Genomic DNA, 20,300 nt, shown 5'->3' with positions numbered 1-20,300 from the left:
GCAGGCATACAGGATAACTTATTTAAGGAGCTAACCATTTAAAAAATATAAGTGTATTTATATCATCTGGGATATTTCAATTTCCATACCCATCTTCTCCTAATGAAACAACTAGAATTCCAAATTATTGCAGAATCAACTCATAACAATATAAAAAGCCAACAGGCATTCCTCAGGTGGTTTAAAAAAAAAAAAAAAAAGAATGAACTCCTCTTTCTGCCTTAAGTAAACCACATAATTATAAATAAAAACAAGTCTTCTTTCTTAAAATTGAATATTCCTGTTGAAGGGGAATGCACAGGTATTAACGTATACAAAAGGAAAAGTAGTACCTACAGTATTTTTCAATAGAAAAATCCTTGAAAATTAGTGCCAGACAGGAAAGAAAATAACTTTGGACCAATTTCTTTATCCTCACAAGGGCTTACTGAGAGAAAACCCAGGAACAAAACATTATAGGGTTAACCATGATGATGTTAGAGCACTAGCGTTAAATTGCTAAGTGAATGCTGAAAGATTCTTTTTAGCCAGGGAAAAGTTTTGCTGTAATGGTACCATTACAAATTTCTTACAGTAATAACACGGTGCATTATAAGCCTGCTCAAATGATAAGCTCTTTATGAGGGCTAGAAATCTGCAGCCCTCTCAAACAAAGACCTTTCTGTGTTCAATTTCCTAGAAGTCAATAAGCTAAAAATCACATCCTGCACAATATCCACTTAAACTCACAGAAGATCCAGTCTTCTGTGGCTTCACCCCAGTTCCCCAGGGCACTGAGCGGTCAGCACCATACACTCCACTTCTGTGTGTCCAATTTGATCATCTCTGGGGTTTAACTACTTTTTATTTTGAAATAATTTCAGGTTTATAGCAGAGCTGTAAAGACAATAGAAAGAGATCCCATCTCCTGACCCCGCTTCCTCTAATGTCGACAACTTATGTAATTCCACTCTACACTACACATAATAAAACTAAAAACTTGACATTCACATAACACTATTAATGAAACCATAGGCTTTATTCAAATTTCATTGGTTTTTCCACTAATATCTCTTCTCTTCCAATCCAGGACCCTAATGCATTTGCCTGTCATGTCTCCTCAGTCTCTGCCAATCTGTGAAAGTCCCTTAGGCTTTCCTCACTTTTTATGATTTTGCAACTTAGAAGGACAATAGTCAGATATTTTGTATGTCCTTCAACTTGGATATGTTTTCTCAGGACCAGACTGGAGTTACAGCTTTGGGAGGACTAAGGCACAGGTGAAAAGCCATCTAATCCCATCACATCTGAGTACATGATATAAATATCGGCTTAATACTTCTAATGTTAAGGGGGTGTCTGCCAAGTTTTCCACTGTGAAATAACTATTTTTCCTATTCCCTACCCCATTCAAAAAATGATGGTAGCCCACAGTTAAGGGGAGGGAAATTAAGCTCCATCACCAGGAGAGAAAATTATTCAAAAAAATCTGTGAATTACCATAGTAATTAATAAAGACTTTATAACTCCCTCTTTCCTTTTTTTTTTTTTTTTGAACTGAAATTTGTTTGATTAAACAAATCTCAAGTTATGATTCATGGCAACAAAAGCTGAGGCAAGGAAAAGAAAAAAAGGCAAGCTAAGGCTCAGATTTATAACCAGAACACAAAAACAGACATTTGTAAAATCATCAATTGCAGAGACAAATAGATCTTTAAAAATATCATTTGGTTTTAGCTTTAAACTGTTTGTCAGTTTAATCTCTGGCCAAAAGTTCTTTCTTTTCATCATCACATCAAATAGGACTTCTTTCCTTGTCATTACTCAAGATTTATTGCTGACCAGCACTCATCCTCACTGACTTTCATCCGGCTACACAACTCACTGCAATTAACATGGCTTAGGGGAGAGAAGAAAGGAAAAAAGATTATAAAGCATTAGTCTGTCAAACATATATGATGAGCGGACACTGTATGCCAAGTTCGCTTCCCTGACAACTGAACTGTTAAGTCTCTTACTGGAAAGACCAAAGTTCAAACTCCCTTTTGTCTTCTCTACTACCAGGACAATGCTTTGCATAGAACAGGAATCAAATGAAATGCCAATTAACCAAAACATAACTTTGGTCTCTATATAGTTCCAAAATATCACTGGATCATAAGAAATGTGGCCAAGTATTCATGGCATCGATGGTTCTTACCACATAAGCAAGAAGAACTATCAGAGAAGCCTAGAAACTGCAGATCACTGGACTCCACCTGCCAAGAGTCTGGTTCTGGGTTTGGGCTTGGAAATTTGCTCTAAAACAAACACCTCAAGTGATTCTCTCATAAACAGGTTCTCTTTGAGAAAGCAATCTAGTGTAAGACCTATGGACAGGGGATCCCTGGGTGGCGCAGCGGTTTAGCGCCTGCCTTTGGCCCAGGGTGCGATCCTGGAGACCCGGGATCGAATCCCACGTCGGGCTCCGGTTGCATGGAGCCTGCTTCTCCCTCTGCCTATGTCTCTGCCTCTCTCTCTCTCTCTCTCTGTGTGTGTGTGTGACTATCATAAATAAATAAAAATTTACAAAAAAATTTTAAAAAAAGACCTATGGACAATGCTAATACATGATGTGTACACACACACACACACACACACACACACAAATATTCCCACTGAAAAAGGTCCCCATGTCACGGAGTTTGGAAAACTGATGTACAACATGTCTTCTTCTGCCTTACAGAGCTTTACCTCTCTCTGACTGTCTCTTCTGACCCAAACATTACGTTACCATCAGGTCCATTCTTGCCTCTGTTCCTTCACAGTCTTAACAGTTCAGTTCAACAAAGACCATTAAATATTGGAATTACAAACTTTACAAAGCTTTGCTGTTGCCATCCCTAGACCTCTTACAAATGTGAAAGGATACCATCCTTATTGTGCAGAACAGTCCGAAAATCTAGTCACTTTTAGAGAAGGGGTGACCCAGATAATTCAAGCCTCTTCCGCACTGTCCTCTCAATCTATCCCACTCCATTGTAGTGGTTCCACAGCCCTACACACTTTCCTGTGTTGCTCACACTATTTTGCCCTGGTTTATTGCTGGTTTACTATTATTAGGTAGTGAGGTATTCTTCATATACATCTGCCCATTTTCACATATTAATAGTAAGTCCTTAGAGCCCATTTTACTCTTATTACCTCAAAATGGCTCATACAGCACTTTGAATACTAATGTAATCTAAAAGGTAGACTGTCAGTTTATTACAGGAAATGAGTTGATGACATGTGTGATCTCAATCTTTTCAACTACAAAGAAAATACTATTCAGCTAATAGCTTAAGATAAAGAAAATGATATACTGATTCCACCTCCTGATTATGTGGCTAAGGAGCCCTTTCCTGTAAACTCAACCAAAGTTAAGTATGACTAGTAGTGACCTTATAATAAGAAAAGTGATTAATAAGAAGGCCTAGAACTATCTTTAACACATTCAAACCACACTTGAACATGGTGAAGACAAAAGCCCTTTGCTTTTAGATCCATACTGCCTCCCTCACAAGCACAAGATTCCAATATACCAAAGTGGTGAAATCATTTCAGAGATGTTTATGTACTTATAGAAGGTTCTGTTGTGCCAGTAAAATAATTACAGGTCCAAAGCAACTAACTTCTCTCCATTTTAGGTCAACTTTGATTTGTTCTGTCAGAATAGTTTTCTCTAATATTTAAAAGCAAAAACGAAGGAGTCCAACACCAGTGTTCCTACAAGTCATATTCAAGTACTTGTTTATACAGGTCAAAACCCATGCAAAGTCCTTAGGGAATGAGTTCTGCATGGCTTAGCTTTTCATTCAGATACTTGAAATATTTCATAAGCCCTAGCTCTGTGCCAAGCACTAGCTAGGTATAATATGCAGCATCTCAATTTATCCTTGAAACAATCCTACAAGGTAGCCAATTTCTTATGCCATTTTTTAAGGACATAAAGGTCCAGAGAAGTTAGGCAACTTGCTGCCCAGGAGGATCACACAGCTGGTAAAGAGTGGAGAATGAACTATAGAGATTCAAGCCCAGGCGTAGTGTGTCCTAGAGCATGTCCTCAATACTCATTCCCCTGCTTCCCTTGACATTTGTGCCATTTGGCCTCATCTTATGCCTCCCTTTTTCTCACCCCATTCCAACATTTGTCCCCTTGCCACATCTTACACATCTCATGTGTTACTCTTTACTATCCATCTCTCTGCACCCCAGCCCAGCCCCAATAGAATAGGAGAGAGCAGGGCCTCTACTTTCTACACTGCTGTGTCCCCAACTAGAACAGTGTCCTGATCATAGCAGATGTCCAGAAGTTATTTGAAAAATAACTTTTTTTTATGAATACTGTTGACCGATTGGTTGAAAGTTTTTCTAATTTTTAGAGCACAACTCCCTGACTCCTTAAGCAGAGGATAAGAGGATATTCAGAGTGATCTATATCACTAGAAAAGGCAAAATTTTAAGCTGTGAAGCTAAGGTTCCATTACTGAGAGTCTTAGCTGACATCAAGGAAAATGATAAAGATGTCCAAAAATTCTCTCCTTCATAAAAGCAAAGAGAACATGAACAAAACAGCTTCCGGCAACCCTTTCAGGACTCTGGATATTAGCCAAAGGCCTAGAATAGCCCAGGAAATATTTATATAAGAAAAACAGTGAAATTTTAGTAGCAATAGTGAATTTTGTGTCATTTTAACTTGCCGATTCCTACTCCCTTTCCCCAGCAATGTGGTAACCTTGAAAACCAACAGTCCACAATCATGGTGAAAACCAGCAGCCTGGCAGCCACTGGAAGGGGACGGAGCAGGACTGGAGCTCCTTCAAAGCCCCATTCCCAGAGAACTGTCATTATATGACCTGCCTAGTGGTTTCCTAGAAGACCCTACTTGTAAGGCTGTATTTATTTGACCTGACTCAGAGCCCTCCTATTACAAAAAGCCTCTTGGCAGGGAAGGGAGAAAATATTTGTCAACAACAATCACAGGCAATTGTTGAATATCATGTTGCCTGAGGAGGTGGCTAACAGCATGGGCAAACACACAGGCTAACCAAAAAGCTTAAAAAGAAAAGTTGAGGTATGATTTGTCCATAAGGGGCTTTGAAAAATTTTAATGTATTTGTGGGAACCTATAAGGCCATGAACATGCATGGAAGTGTGCTCATGTCCAGGGAAGACCAGAGAAGGCCCTAAGCTTTCATCTCTGGTTGACCTTGAGGCTCTGTACAAGCAGGAAGTGAGGCTAAGGAAGAGCTGAAAACTACATGGTAAGTGTTGAAGGCAAACGTTGAGTACACAGAGCCCCTAAGCCAAGACTGGGAGACTTCACAGTTCCAAGCATCAAAGGAAATATTTTCCAATCATTAGCTGACCCCTAAGCAAACCAAGCAGATTTTAGTAGCTATACACACAAAAAAAATACAGACTTTACAAAAAGTCACTAAACAAACAGCAGCAACATCATCAAACCCTGGGGAGGGGACAGAATCTGACTACCAGAGTTGATATATTATTTTAAGTATCCCATTTCCAAGAAGAAACTATCAGACAATGCGGGGGGGGGGGGGGGCGGGGGGGGCGGGGGGGGGGGGCGGGCGGGTAGTAGCAGCCAATAAGGAGATAGAAATTATTTAAAAAAAAAAAAAAAAGAGCTATGTGAAAATTCTGGAGTTGAAAGTCATGATAACTGGAACAACAACAACAACAAAAAATCACAACAAATTTGAACAGATAGAAAAAAAGATCAGTAAACCTGAAGACAGGTCAACTGAGATTACCCAGTCTGAGGAATAGAAAGGAAAAAGAATAAAGAAAAATAGAAAAAACCTAAGCATATGCACAAGGCAAAAAAGGAGAACAAGAAAAAGAACAAAAATATTTGAAGAAATAACAGCTGAAAACTTACCAGGTTTGATGAAAAACAATCCACACACCCAAGAAGCTCAACGAACTCCAAGTACAATAAACTCAGAGAACCACACCTAGACATGTCATCATCCAACTACTGAAAGCCAGAGCCTCAAAAGCAGCAAGAAAATAGACTCATTGCCTATAAGGGATCCATGGAAAGATTAACAACGGGTTTCTCACCAGAAACCATGGATGCCAGAAAGCCTCCAATCAAAGTGCTCAAAGAAAAAGACTGTCAACCAAGAATTCTCTACCAACAAAACCATCTTTCAAGAGTGAAGGAGAAATTCAGGCATTCACAGATACACAAAAGCTGAGAGAATCTGTTGCTAGCAAATATATCCTATGAGAAATAGAAAAGGAGGCCTTTCAGCCTGAAGGGAAAGGACACTAGACATTAACTCAAATATACATGAATAAAGGGAATATGGGTAACTGCATAGGTAAATATAAAAGGAGGGCAGCCCTGATGGCCCAGCAGTTTGGCACCGCCTTCAGCCCAGGGTATGATCCTGGAGACCCGGCATCGAGTCCCACGGCATCGAGTCCCACGTCAGGCTCCCTGCACGGAGCCTGCTTCTCCTTCTGCCTGTGTCTCTGCCTCTCTCTCTCCCTGTCACGAATAAATGAATAAAATCTTAAAAAAAGGGAGGGGGGCAATATAAATATACTGTTTGTAACACTTTTTCTCTAATCTGATTTAAAAGACTATGCAAAACAATAATTATAAATCTGTGTTGATGGGCCTATCCTGTATAAAGATATAATTTGTGTGACAATAATAGGAAGGAATAAGAAAAAAATAGAGCTTTTATCAAAGCAAAGATTTTTGTATGCTCTAATTATTAAGTTGGTATTAATGCAACCTATGTTGTTATCAGTTAAGGTGTTAACTGTAACACTCAGGGTAGCTTCTTCAAAAATAACTCAAAAAAAAAAAAATAAAAGTGACAAGAGAGTAAAAATGTATAAAAAAAAACTATGTAACACAAAAGAAGGTAGCACTGCAAGAACAAAGAAACAAAACAGACATGATCTAGGAAACAAACAGCAAAATGACAGACACAGTATCAGTAATGACGTTAAATGTAAATGGATTAAACATCCCAATTAAAAACTGATCCAACTACATGCTATCTATAAGAGACATTTTAGATTCAAAGACACAAACAGGGGTGTCTGGGTGGCTCAGTAGGTTAAGCATCTGACTCTTGATTTCAGCTCAGGTCATGATCTCAGGGTTGTGAGGTAGAGCCCCATGTTGGGCTCCTCGCTCAGTGTGGATTCTGCCTGGGATTTTCTTTCTCCCTCTCCCTCTCCCTCCACCCCTCCCTCAGTGCACACACCCCTCTCTCAGTGAAATAAATTCTTAAAAAAAAAAAAAAAAACAGGCTGAAAGCAAATGTATGAAAAAGATATACCATGCGACAGTAACCACAAGAGTCCTGGAATGGTTATACTATCAGACAAAATAGATTTCAAGACAAAAATGGTCACTAAAAACAAAGAAGGAAATTTATGATAAAAGGGTTCATCCATCCATGAGTGCAGATATAACAGTTATAAGCATAAATGCATCTAACAGAGCCCAAAAATACATGAAGCAATAACCAACACAAATAAAGGGAGAAACTGACAACCCAACAATATCAGAGACTTCAATATCCCACTTTCAATAATGGGTAGAACAACTAGACAGACAAACACGGAAAAAGACCATGGTCAACATACAAATCAACTAGACCTAAGGGATCCACAGAACACTCCACAGCAGAACACAAGTTCCTCTCAAGTGCATAAACAACACTCTCCAGCGTAACCATATGTTAGGTCATAAAAAAAAAGTCTCAACAAATTTAAAAGAACTGAAATAAAACAAAATATGTTCTCCAACCATATGGAATGAAATTAAAAATCAATAACACAGTGGTGGGTCTTAGACTTCTGTCTGTTCACAGTCTCATTTTATCTTATTTTTCACTTCTTTGTGTCCTTCCCACTCACTGTTGATACAGTCTTTATATAGTAGTGCCCTTTTGTGGATGATCATTGCCCTTATGATCTGTTAGGAGCTTGGAGACTGAGCCATCAAAGCAGAACAAAAAGCTCCATAGAAAACCACGCAGGGCTCTACCTTGGAGAAACAGCGTTAGTGATCAGTGTTTGGAGCACCTTATTCTGGCCAACTAGGGGCCTGCCTGGTTCTCGGCCAGGTAAGGTTAACAGCTCAAAGGCATGAGGAAGAAACCCCTAGACACAAGTCAGCTCTATGACAACCAGCATTAAGAAACATTATGTCTTCCATTATTAAAGAAAAAAATTCCCAGGCTTCTCACAGAAAAATGTTCCACATTCCTTTATAAGCCAGTCAGACGAACAAGGAAAAATCTTCTCTTTTTTCATATTTTGCTCTAACTTCCCAAATTCCCTTGATGATATACCTTCCTCACAAAGAACATCACTGATCTTACCCCTTCCCTGTACGGTTTTATCTTTAAGATTACTATCACGAGGGCAGCCCCAGTAGTGCAGCAGTTTAGCGCCGCCTGCAGTCCGGGGTGTCATCCTGGAGACCCAGGATCGAGTGCCATGTCAGGCTCCCTGCATGGAGCCCACTTCTCCCTCTGCCTGTGTCTCTGCCTCTCTCTCTCTCTCTCTCTTTCTGTGTCTCTATGAATAAACAAATAAAATCTTAAAAAAAAAAAAAAAAGAAACCTTTCCCGCTTTCATTGGTAATGATCATTTTCTACTCGAAATGCCTTCATTACTAGTCAAATGTTCAGTTAAAATAAGAAAAGCAAGATCTGGTTGCTGGTCACCCAGCTGTGTTCTGTTTGTGAAAATCCACCGAGCTCTACACTGACTGACTAATCTGTGCACTTTTCCATAGGTATAATATACTTCAGTAAAAAGTCAAAAATAAAATGAAAAGATTAGGTCAACTGTCTTTATGTTCCCTTATTAAAAGAGTGGTATAGTATTTCATTTGTTTGCCTAAATAAATTGTTTCAAACTTTTCAATAATGTTTCTCAAAAAAATCTTGTGTGCCTTTGACTTATAACGCCAAACTCATGTGAAAAGGGGGAGCCGGGTTTGCATGCTCCACCTTTCCAACAGTATTAACAGCCTCAAGGCCCATATTCTTGCTCTGGGCTGGGAGGTCTCAGTAAGCATTGAGGAGCATTACTAAAATCATCTTATAGTTTAGTCTTCTATATTGCAACCACAACTTCTTAGTATGAAAATGAAGTATTTAAAGTATTTAAAGCCAAAATGCCAAGGTCACAAAAGACAAAGAGGCTTGCGCAAACAGTCCAGCCTGCAGGTGGCTTTGGAGGCATGACAACCAAATGCAATCTCTAGGCTGGGTCCTGTGATGGAGAAGGGAGAAGGGAACACTGTTACATGGGACTGGACTGCGTCAACAGGGAAAATCAGAATATAAATGGTAGGTTAAAGTTTCCATGTTGAATTTAAACTCTACTGTGTTTATATAAGAGAATTTCCCTATTCTTAGTCAAAACACATTGATGTTAAAGTAAAGGGCTACAATGGTAAGATGGTCTTAAATGAGGGGCAGGTCTATGTCCCTGTACGCAGGGATGGGGGAAGACACTCAGGAAGAGTGGAAAAAGATAATGGTATAAAATGTTAACAGGTTAATTTGAGTATAGGGTATATGGATCCTTTGTGCAATTTTTTTTTCTGTGAAATTAAAATTATTTCCAAATAAAGTTTTTTTAAAAGCCACATATTGGGATGCCTGGGTGGCTCAGCAGTTGAGCGCCAGCCTTCAGGCCCAGGGCGTGATCCCGGGGTCCGGGATCGAGTCCCACATCGGGCTCCCTGCATGGAGTCTGCTTCTCCCTCTGCCTGTCTCTGCCTCTCTCCCTGTATGTCTCTCATGAATAAATAAATAAAATCTTTTTTAAAAGCCATATATTAGTAAATAGCCACCAATAATAAGTCAAGCTTAAAAATGAATCTGGATTTTGATTATGACAGTTGTTTCTTTTGAGCCATTTTAATTATGTAAGTGTAATCTCAAGGCATTATTTTAACTTGAAAAAAAAAATTTACACCTTCCAGCTAGATTTATAAGAGCTAAATAAGCACCTTCTGAGACCCAAAGCTTATTAACATAAGTGTCTTTAACATAAGACTCCACCTCAATCATTTCTCATAATGTGAGCTTTAATGGGGAAACTAGATTTACAGGAAGTTCTCATCCACTGGAGGGATTCATCTTGCCTGAGTGGTGAACACAATGATAAATCCTAATAACAACTTAGGTTAAGAGCACTGAAAGCCCTACCAAAAGAAGCAAAAGAAATCAAAGGTCTAATAAAATGGCACATGTCCCCATAGAGGTAATTCTTAAAAATGAGAAAGATGAAGAACTGTGTATGAAAGACAAAATTTTAAATATGCAGAAAAATATCTGGAAGATCATTCCTGTCACCCAAGAGAGGGGAGAATTTCTTATCCAAGACACACAAAGCACAAACCAGAGAGGAAAAGAAAGAAATTTAAGACTACACTTTAAATTCACAAGCACAAACCAGAGAGGAAAAGAAAGAAATTTAAAACTACACTTAAAATTCACAATTTGCATGTGAATACCACATTTAAAATGAAAAGACAAGCCACTTTGGGGAGAAAATAATCTCTCACAAAAGGAGCTCCCAAAAGGGCAGTACCTAGGAAAAGCTGTCACCGTGAGGCATTTACACACATGAAAAGCAGTGGGGACACCACCCAAAGCTGACCACCCCCACACTGCCCACACTTCTTGGGAGAGCCTAGGCAGGGACAGGGAACCACCCAGGGAGCTTCCTCATCCACCAGATCCCTTTACTTATTTAATAAGGTCATTTACAAGGTGCCTCTAGTCAAAGAAATGGCTCCTGGTGTCCAGAAAGGATGATTTCCAGCATCCCAACTTCAAGCCTTAGAGAATTTCGGCTATTACAAAATAACAGGGGGAAAACAGCCCTAAAACTATCTCCCAACCCCTGCAGCCCCAGGACAATACTTTCTAACAACATCTTGGCACTACTGCTAGGTCAGAGTTCTTGATAAACAAGAAATTGGCTCTATTGCTATCTACCTAGCAGTATTTAAGATACAACACCGAGGCACGTATTTTTAAAAATTCTCTCAGGGATCCCTGGGTGGCGCAGGGGTTTAGCGCCTGCCTTTGTCCCAGGGTGCGATCCTGGAGACCAGGGATCGAATCCCACGTCGGGCTCCCGGTGCATGGAGCCTGCTTCTCCCTCTGCCTATGTCTCTGCCTCTCTCTCTCTCTCTCTCTCTGTATGACTATCATAAATAAATAAAATTTTTAAAAAAATTATCTCAGAAGGTTGGCCTATCTGTTACAATTCCAGCAGGAGGGCTAGCTTCAGAGATCAAAGGTAGCATAAAACATTCCAAAATACACAAGGCACTACATGTTTTAACCATAATGAAACATACTAAGGTTGTAACTGCTAAATTAAAAATGGGGAAAATGCAGAAACACTGCCTTTTGTATTCTGCTTGAAACCTAATGACATCCCCAAAGAGCTTTCCTCCCTGCAAAAATCCATGACGACAGAGATCCTCCCGATGCCCCCTCCCCCAATCCAGTGACCAATCTTCCCTGCAGGGGCAGGGGTGGGGATGTGGAGGGGGAAGAGACCCACAGAGATCAGAGGTTTCACTCAAATTACATTTGGGATTTAAAAATGTTTCTTTTATAATTAGAAAGGAACATGAAAACTACTTCCTGTATTCTTGAAAATGTTCAGTTCCCTAAGAGTTCCAACGAAAAAACAGTTATTAGGAAACCTTTAAAAGCAAGTTGGGGGGGGGGGGGCGGTGAGGGCAAGTACTGGCAAGAATACTCTTTCTTCACTCAGGCCCTTTAGAAAATTAAATCCCAACAAAAGCTAACAGTTTACATCAGAAAGTATGTTTCTTTTTCTCGGGCAAAGGTCTAGAAATTCCCTCTGTTCCTTATAACTATCAGTAGTTTATCGATCTAAACACAACACAACCTAAATAATGTTTTCTACTCTGACTAGTATCAGATCCTGTAACTGCAGGCACATCTGCCAATAAAAACAGAGAAAAGTCAAAAGCTAACTCATGTTCTGGAGAACATTTAAAGAGAAAGCATCTACAAGTCAACTTCCTACAAAAAACTGCACTCATCTGTCAAGGTAACTCAGATTGCCTACCAACTATTCAATAAAGAACAACCATATTGCAACTTACCAATTACAAATTAACTGTCTAAAAAGTCAAGGTTTAAAATATATGCAAAGTCAAATGCTTTTTTAAAAATATCATTACTCATTTTATGAATTCTAAACATGTCAAGTTTTAAAACTGTGTGGGTCAACATGACCAGATAAGAAAAGTCAGGCCTTTGGGAGAAGAGGGACAGGGAATGTTGACACACTTGAAATCACATCTGCAGAATCAGCAAAAGTCAGATTAGATGAATTTTCTGGATAATCATGAAAATATCACCGTTACCTACAGTGAACTATAGCGTTTCTTTGGGCTCCAAATGCCATTACTAACTAAGCTTTCAGGACAAAAGTACAGAAGGTATGTCCTAAAAATGAAGGATAAAAGGTGCTAAAGGAATTCAAATTATAAAAACTAAGGTAAAAATGTGCAATAACTTCATTACCAACTTCAAGCCTTAAAGAAGGCTTATATTATCAGTGGTTTCCTATGATTGGTTAGCAACTAATGATGAAATTAACAAAATTTTTTTTTTCTGTTCTTACCTCATAAGACCAGACACACTGCACCCCCGCAAACCTCCGGACACATCTTCCCACCTCCACGTCCTCATGAGTAGTGTACATTTCTCGGAGACACTTTCCAATGTGTGGTACCATTCTCCGGAGAACCTCCCGGCTCATGATCACACCGGGTCCCCCCATGCAGAAGTTCTCACCGGGTTCCAGGGCCAGTTTCCCCATTTCTTCCGTAGTGCCCAGTCCTGTCTGCCCAAGAAAGAGGGGCTCACTGCTATTCAAACTCCTCAGAAAATTCTCCAGACGGTCTCCTTTGATATACACGTCATCGTCTGCTCTCATAAACCATTCATACTTGTCCAAGTAGTGGTCATGCATGTACTTGAGCATCATGAAAGACTTCTTCTGGGGTGGGTAGGAGTCGTCCACGCCCCGTAGTGGCACTATTGGAATTGGTATCGATGTGTCTGAACCCTCACTAGAGAAGAATTCGACTTTCCCAGGAATTGTCTTGGACCATGTTCTGGAATTAAAATAAGTACCAGTGAGAGAACAGTTTATTTCAAGCTTCTCATTTCCAGAAATTCATGTATCTACTCATGTTAAATCACTGTGTGTTCAACAGGAATGATAAAAAAGCTACTTGACCTGCTTCCTTTCCTTTAACGGCAGCCCAGGCTACGAGGTATTGCAAAGCCCAAATTCACTTTCAAAAGAACCCCAACAAAAAAGAATGATGAAGTGTTAAAATTTTTCCAGGATAACTAAGTTTCAGCTGTGGCTGAAAACCAAATTGGCAGGGTACCAAGGTCTGGATCTCCAGGTCAATTTTCTGATACTATCAAGTCCCTACCCACAAACTCCTCCACTCAATAAGACAATTAAAAAATCAAATTCTTTTATTTTGGCCTCCCTTCCCCTATGATCCTGCTTTGTTTCTTAAATTCCACATATGAGTAAAATCATATAATTGTCTTTCTGATTGACTGATTTCACTCAGCATAATAAAACAAGACAAAATTAGAGAGAGACACAAACCATAAGAGACTCTTAACTCTAGGAAACAAACTGAGGGTTGCTGGAGGGCAGGTAACTGGGATGGGCATTAAGGAGGATACTTGATGTCATGAGCATTGAGTGTGATACACAACTGATGAATCACTGCACTCTACCTCGAAAACTAGTAATACACTATATGTTAACTAACTGAATTCAAATAAAAAATAAAATTATTTTAAAAAAATCAAATTCTTCAATGAAGTTTCTCTGACTTCACATCAAGTGCCAAGTATGTGCAAGGCCAGGGGGATGCATGCAAAACACAGACACCGATTCATGGAGCTGTCATTGGGAGAGACAGAGGTTTATCAAAGCAGTCACATGTCACACGCAAGTGTACATAATGGTAGAACTAAAACATGCACTCTGAAAGAAAGGCACCCAGACTGACTTAAAGAGCAAACAGAAAGAACGCAAACTAGACACATAGCACAGAGAATGCTTCGCCGAGACAGAGGTGACTGTCAGGCTGCATGAGGGGAGCAGACACCCTTCGCGCTATACAAGCTATGGAAGGAATGGGGTAGAAGTAGATGAGAGGGGTGCTTTCTGCAGTCCTCCGGGGTGCCGTGGAGGAGAGGCCTGAGGCCACAGGTGAGAACTGCTTTGACAGCCCAGGTGACAAGTGTCTTCAGGGGGTGCTGCTCCTCCCACTGCTGGAGGAGAAACTGGTGATGAATGAGAAAGAAACAGTAAGCAATCCTGCTGCCAAACACCTGATTGAAGGCCATCGGGTTATCTTTTCTTATGCTTTCTTCATACTCATAGTAGTTCATCTAAAAAACGCATTTACACAGGTGACTTCTAGGATAAATTGATCACAGAATATAAAATGAAGCAGTTAATTCAGCCCTAATATTATAAAAAAGAACCCTTCCCAGGTGCTATTCTCCCCCAATATATTTTTGTTTTACTTATCTATCACAATTATACATATTGTGGTGAAAAGTGACCTTGAAGTGTGAATGAAAACCACACACATCTTAAATGTAAAGTCTTAGGAAGAGAAAAAGATACAACCAAACCTCTGGTGAAGGGGTACAGAAGTAGGGAAATGAGAATGGCAGGGGAGGGGATAAAGAGAACTTGATCTCTTTATTCTAAGTGTCTCTAAATTGAGAAAATTTTTATAAACACAATATATTACTTTTTTGGAAAAGAAAATTTAACGTGAAACTTATCATTTTAACCATTTTTTTTAATTTTTATTTATTTATGATAGTCACAGAGAGAGAGAGAGGCAGAGACATAGGCAGAGGGAGAAGCAGGCTCCACGCACGGGGAGCCCGACGTGGGATTTGATCCCCGGTCTCCAGGATCTCGCCCTGGGCCAAAGGCAGGCGCTAAACCGCTGCGCCACCCAGGGATCCGATCCTTAACCATGTTTTTAAGCATAATGTTCAGTGCAATTAGGCACATTCACATTGTTCTTCAACATCAACACCTTCCTCCATCTCCAGAACCTTTACATCTGCAAAACTAAATTTCTACTGCAAGGCATTATTTTTTAATTCCATAAACAATCTACAATGAAGCACTTAAAAAGCAATTATTGGCTTTTAATTCTCTTCCTAGCCCAAATATTAGGAATACAAAATGACTTCAAACTTCTCTCATTCAATGGGGCGCCTGGGTGGCTCTGTTGGTTAAGCATGTGCCTGTCTGCCTTGGGCACAGGTCATGATCTCAGGGTCCTGGGATCCATCCCCTGCCTACTCAGCCAGGGAGTCTGCTTCTCCCTCTTTCTCTCTGCCCCTCCATTCCATGTTCTCTCTCTCTCTCTCTCTAATAAATACATAAAAATCTTAAAAAAAAAAAAAAAAAAACTCTAATTAAGCAGAGGAAGAATTCAGTGAACTTTTTGTCAAACATGCTTCTTCTTGAAAAACCAAGGACTAAATATACATCATTTTTCATCAAAACTAGAATGTTAACTGTAAGATACACCATTGTTTTTTGTACCAATAAGATAGAAAAAAAAAAGTGCCAATCATAACCACAAGATGCCAGCAACTGTAAAATGTATCCTGATTTGAGATGTTAAAATGTGGGGGCGGAAATGTGCATCTTCAAATGATGGAAGACAGCAGCAGTAATGTTTTCCCCTTAATACCTATGGATTTAAAATGGGCCTATGGAGTCTTATGCCATGTACAAAACTTTTTAACCAAGAATTCGGTATATATGGAACCTGATGGGACTCCAGATGCTGTACCAGGTACTATATACTTCATTTTCAGAAAGCATAAGCTCCTGAAGAAAAAGGTTGAAAAGTAAATGTGGCAGGAACAGGGCAATTAAAGAGAAACCACCCTTTCCATTAAGAGACAAGTCTTTTTAAAGATGAGAATGAACCACAACCTACACAGAATATATAATATAACCTAAAGACCCCCTTCTAGCATGCTAATCTAGAGGGGAGACAACCTCCCACCCCCAGGAACTTGGTGACAACAAAGGTGTTGAAGACATACTAAGAGGACCCCCATTCAGGTCAAGGAGCCCGATTCCTTCCTTCAGTAGAAATTTTTGTTTGGCGGTCACAACAATTATTTGAAAAAGTAAATAATTTCAGTAGTTGGCACGTAAGTGAAGTCAAGACATCCTGCTCACTTAAATGAAAAAAGTGACTTAAAGTGTTGTGTGTGTGTGCACGGAAACCTGCAGAAATCATTTCTGAGACATTTCCAAGTGAGTTTATCACTTTCCATAAGACACACTACCATTTCCTACCATTCCTACATGCAGAAAGAACCTGATTTAATCAAACCACAACCAGAAAACAATTACTAAGAGGTAAAATTCACAGGCCTGATGGAGTTAAAATATACTACCATTCACAGTACTTCTGAAATGTAATTTAAAGCTAAATAGTCTGTGTTATCTCATAACTGATTACACATGGATAGTGAATAAAATCAACTAAACTTTAGCTTCTACCCAATTGCTTCTGAACTAAAATGTGATTAATACAAAAGACTAAGTTCAAAACAGTAACTATGGAAGTAGCCAAACCCCAGAAGCTGTTAAGATCCTAAAACACCATGACATTCCCTGAGATGTGAGGTGGGTAAGCCAATGTCTGCCTTCAAAGGAACCACCTATTCAAGAGACGGCACAGTACGATGGTTAAGAGCATGGGTTCTGGAATCAGGCTTTTGGGGTAAGAGTCCTGGCTTCATTCGGGGTAAGCCTCTGTGTGCCTCCCCCTCCTTGTCTGTCAGCTGGGGACAATCATGCTACCTGCCTTACAAGGTTGCTGGGCGGGTCAGATGGATTCAAAATCTACTGTGCTCAGACATCAGCCCAGCACGCAGTAAGCATTATGTCAGTGTAACTTATTAGGGAAGACAGGAATGTGCAAATAAGACAGTGAAAGAGAAAGTGTGGGCTGAACCTGAAGCAATCGGTCACAGGATCACACACCACTGTGGAGGCATTACAGAAAACGTCACTTCTCACATTTCTGGCTAAAAACCTGACACTCAAGCTATCTGCAAGAATTCCGATTTACTGTCAATCTTAGACAACGTTAGGGTGGAAGTCTAGTAAGACCTTAACTTTTAAAACCGTTTTCACTTCTAAACACTGGAATCCTTCATCTCAGCCTGAGCATCAAAATGCATTTTCGTCTGGATTCCGACATGCCCCAGCAGACACTCAAAGGAAGTGCTAACAGAACAACCATCACTGAAGCGATTAATGCCTTAACTGTGACTTGAAATCATGTAATTTGTCTAAGAAGAGAAACCAATTAATTTTAAAAACAGACAATCTAACCTCAAATCATCCTTAAAAGCCTCTCTGCAGTTTTATGGTAACTCCACCCAATTATTATCTTTTCCTTTTTAGGTAACCCAGGGAAAAACCTCAAGCTGGCCTCTTCTGTTCTAAATGACTGGTAGTTTGAGGGAAATCTCTCAAAATGAAGTTTCTGCAAATCCTCCAATCTTAAGAAATTATGATCTTTTCATTTACGGTACCTTTGGCTTCAGGAGCTCTGGAAAGTTAGAGTATTCTGGAACAGAAATCATGATTCACCATCCTGGGGGACTTGGGGGCGTGCCTTAATAATGGGAAAGAAGTAAAGGAGACACTGCAGAAGAAGCAAGACCGGCCTTCTTTCCGTGACAGAAACAGGTCAAGCTCCTTATTTTCATAAGCAAATGTCAACTTTGCCGTCGACACATTTGTTACCGGGAGCAAAGAGTTCTCCCTTAATTGAAACCACAGAACATTTGCAGAGGCCCTTGCCAGCAAGCTCAATTTTCAATGCACTGATAACCAACTCTTGCTAAAGCACAGATAAGACAATTGAAATTGGAGAGAGCCAAGCAAGCTATCATCTTTTCCTCCTGGCCTCTAAATGCTATCCCTACACCAAGTTAAATCACAGTTAAGTGATGCAGCTGGACAATATTAGCTTTGCTAAGGAATGCCTTTGCTGACTCAGGACTTCTCATAGTCTCCCTTTCTGTCTGGTTATTGTTTTCAGAAAAACTATGTAAAATACACTTCTGTACAAAAGTGCATCTATAGCATGACTCCTGTCTGAAGGACACATTCATAATACATGGACAAATTTAATAAGCAGGCAAGAGTACATCCTTGTGACGTGTACTATTAAAGGAACAAAAGTACACATACAAAAATATTGTACAACTTTAACCCAAAAGTGTTTACTATGATTATTTTTGGATGGAGGACCAGAAAACATTTAATTTTCTTCATATTTTCTACATTTTCTGAATTTTCTGCAACAGATAGGTATATTTAGAATTGAAAAAAAAAATTTTTTCTTAATCTAGTAAAAACTTTAAGCTAAAAAGGATCCAAAGAAATGAAAAGATTTGACATCAGAAAATTCTACTTCTGTAATAATTTTTATTCTATCCAATGGACAAAAACTAAAGAAAAATAGAGTAAGATTGAGTACTTTCTTTCACATTTTCTGATTTTTAATACAGTGATTTTTATAAGTAAGAGAGAGAGATCTTCTGTGATTTTCCCCCAAAATCACAGTTAAATATATTGTCAGACAGTTATAGTGAGAAGTCTGAAAGGACTCATAGGATCCAATATCCTCAGAATTTGGAGTCATGGAAGGAAGGGAGACTATCATTTTTTCCCCTTGTAGAACTGACAGGTAATAAGAATGTGTGTGTGTGTGTGTATACATATATATATACATATACACACACGCACATATATTTGTATTCTTCCCTATAATAGAAAATATTTAAGATAATGTAACCAAAAGGCATATAGAATGAAAATGTGAGCAAGAAAATTAGGCCAAAGTAAAACAAAAGTAAGGAAGTCAGAGCAAGGCAGGACAGTGGTACCTGTACCAGGGCAGGTGAAATCCTGGTAGGAGCTGCCTGCTCAGCTCTGTGCTCACAGGAAACATGGAACCAACCAGAGATCTCTGCAAAGACGCCACCCTGACCAAGGGAGCCACATGGTGAGACCAACCGCCATCACGTGGTCTGTCTGTCTGCTAGCGGTGAGACCCGATCAGCAGGCAACCACAAGATGCTGCAGGACTGTGTTTCCCACTGCTCGGGGTGAAGTGAAAGGAGGATTCTAGATACTAAGACCTGACAGAAATTTCTGCCCCTGGGGCCCATGGGACGGAAAGCAGGGCAAATACAGTGAGTTTCCTTATAGGAATCTGATGGAGCAGCAATCTTAGCTCATGCTCCCAAAAAAGTACAGAGGACAGTTCTTTGCTCCCAATCAGAGCAGCCATGCACTGGAACTTCATCAGGCCTTGGGAAAACTCCAAGGTCTTCCAAGGCTCTCAAGTGATGATGACTCAAGGCCTCTCCTGGAGCTGAAGGAATGCCCTTTGTCAGGATGCTATAAGCATTATTCAATCCATTATCTCTGTCCTGTGTGGGTATGAGGAACAAGTGTACTTAGCTGGTTACCCTTCCCCTTACGTGGTTTCCGGATACCAGTTTCCTCTTCTAAAGTCTAACTGTCTTACTGGGTAACCTTATGACGTGAGCAATCTCAATTCTTTCTGGAAGTAGGTGGGGGGAATAGAACAGAAATCACAAATCATGGGGGAAAAATTTTTCAAGAGAAATCAAATTATATTCCTTACCATTAATCCTAAAAAGTAGACTTAAGGTGAAAGCAAGCATTAAGACTTTTTTTCTCCTGAATAAAGCTGTTGGTGGATGGATTACAGCTTCCCACCTCAACAATGGCCTGGGCACTAGCCCAGGAGGCAGTTCCAAGGTATTAAGGGCTAATAGCAACTTGCCCTTTGAGCCCAGGTTCACAGCAAACAATGGAAATACTCATCAGTACAGACCACAAAAACGCCCTTTTTGAAACCTAAGAATTAAAATTTGGACTGTTAAAAACAGAAGGCAATTTCTGGTCTCGTGATACATTTCCGAAGCTTCAGATCTTGGAGAGCTACCTCATATGGTTTCTATTTTGCTGCTGTACACCTAAAAGTGTAAACATTCAACTAATTCTTAATTGTGCATAAACAAAATTTGTTTTCAAATTTAATTTTAAGCAAAACAAAACACATGTGCGCACACACACACACACAG

The 20,300-nt window shown here is 39.7% G+C and overlaps 1 protein-coding gene across 1 annotated transcript in view; it reads right to left on the bottom strand.

The window, feature by feature from the left end:
- The window catches only part of CHSY1 (chondroitin sulfate synthase 1), a 72,237-nt gene that overhangs the window by 43,030 nt on the left and 8,907 nt on the right, over window positions 1–20,300 (bottom strand). Inside the window, exon 2 of the mRNA XM_025437938.3 lies at window positions 12,694–13,189. Within this exon, the coding sequence (XP_025293723.1) occupies window positions 12,694–13,189 (496 nt within the window). The remainder of the gene's footprint in view (window positions 1–12,693; window positions 13,190–20,300) is intronic.

The sequence above is a fragment of the Canis lupus genome, chromosome 3 (assembly GCF_003254725.2).
Source record: "Canis lupus dingo isolate Sandy chromosome 3, ASM325472v2, whole genome shotgun sequence".
NCBI lineage: Eukaryota > Metazoa > Chordata > Mammalia > Carnivora > Canidae > Canis > Canis lupus.
The sequence above is the reverse complement of the archived record's forward strand: the minus strand, read 5'-3'. Positions and strand labels throughout refer to the sequence as shown.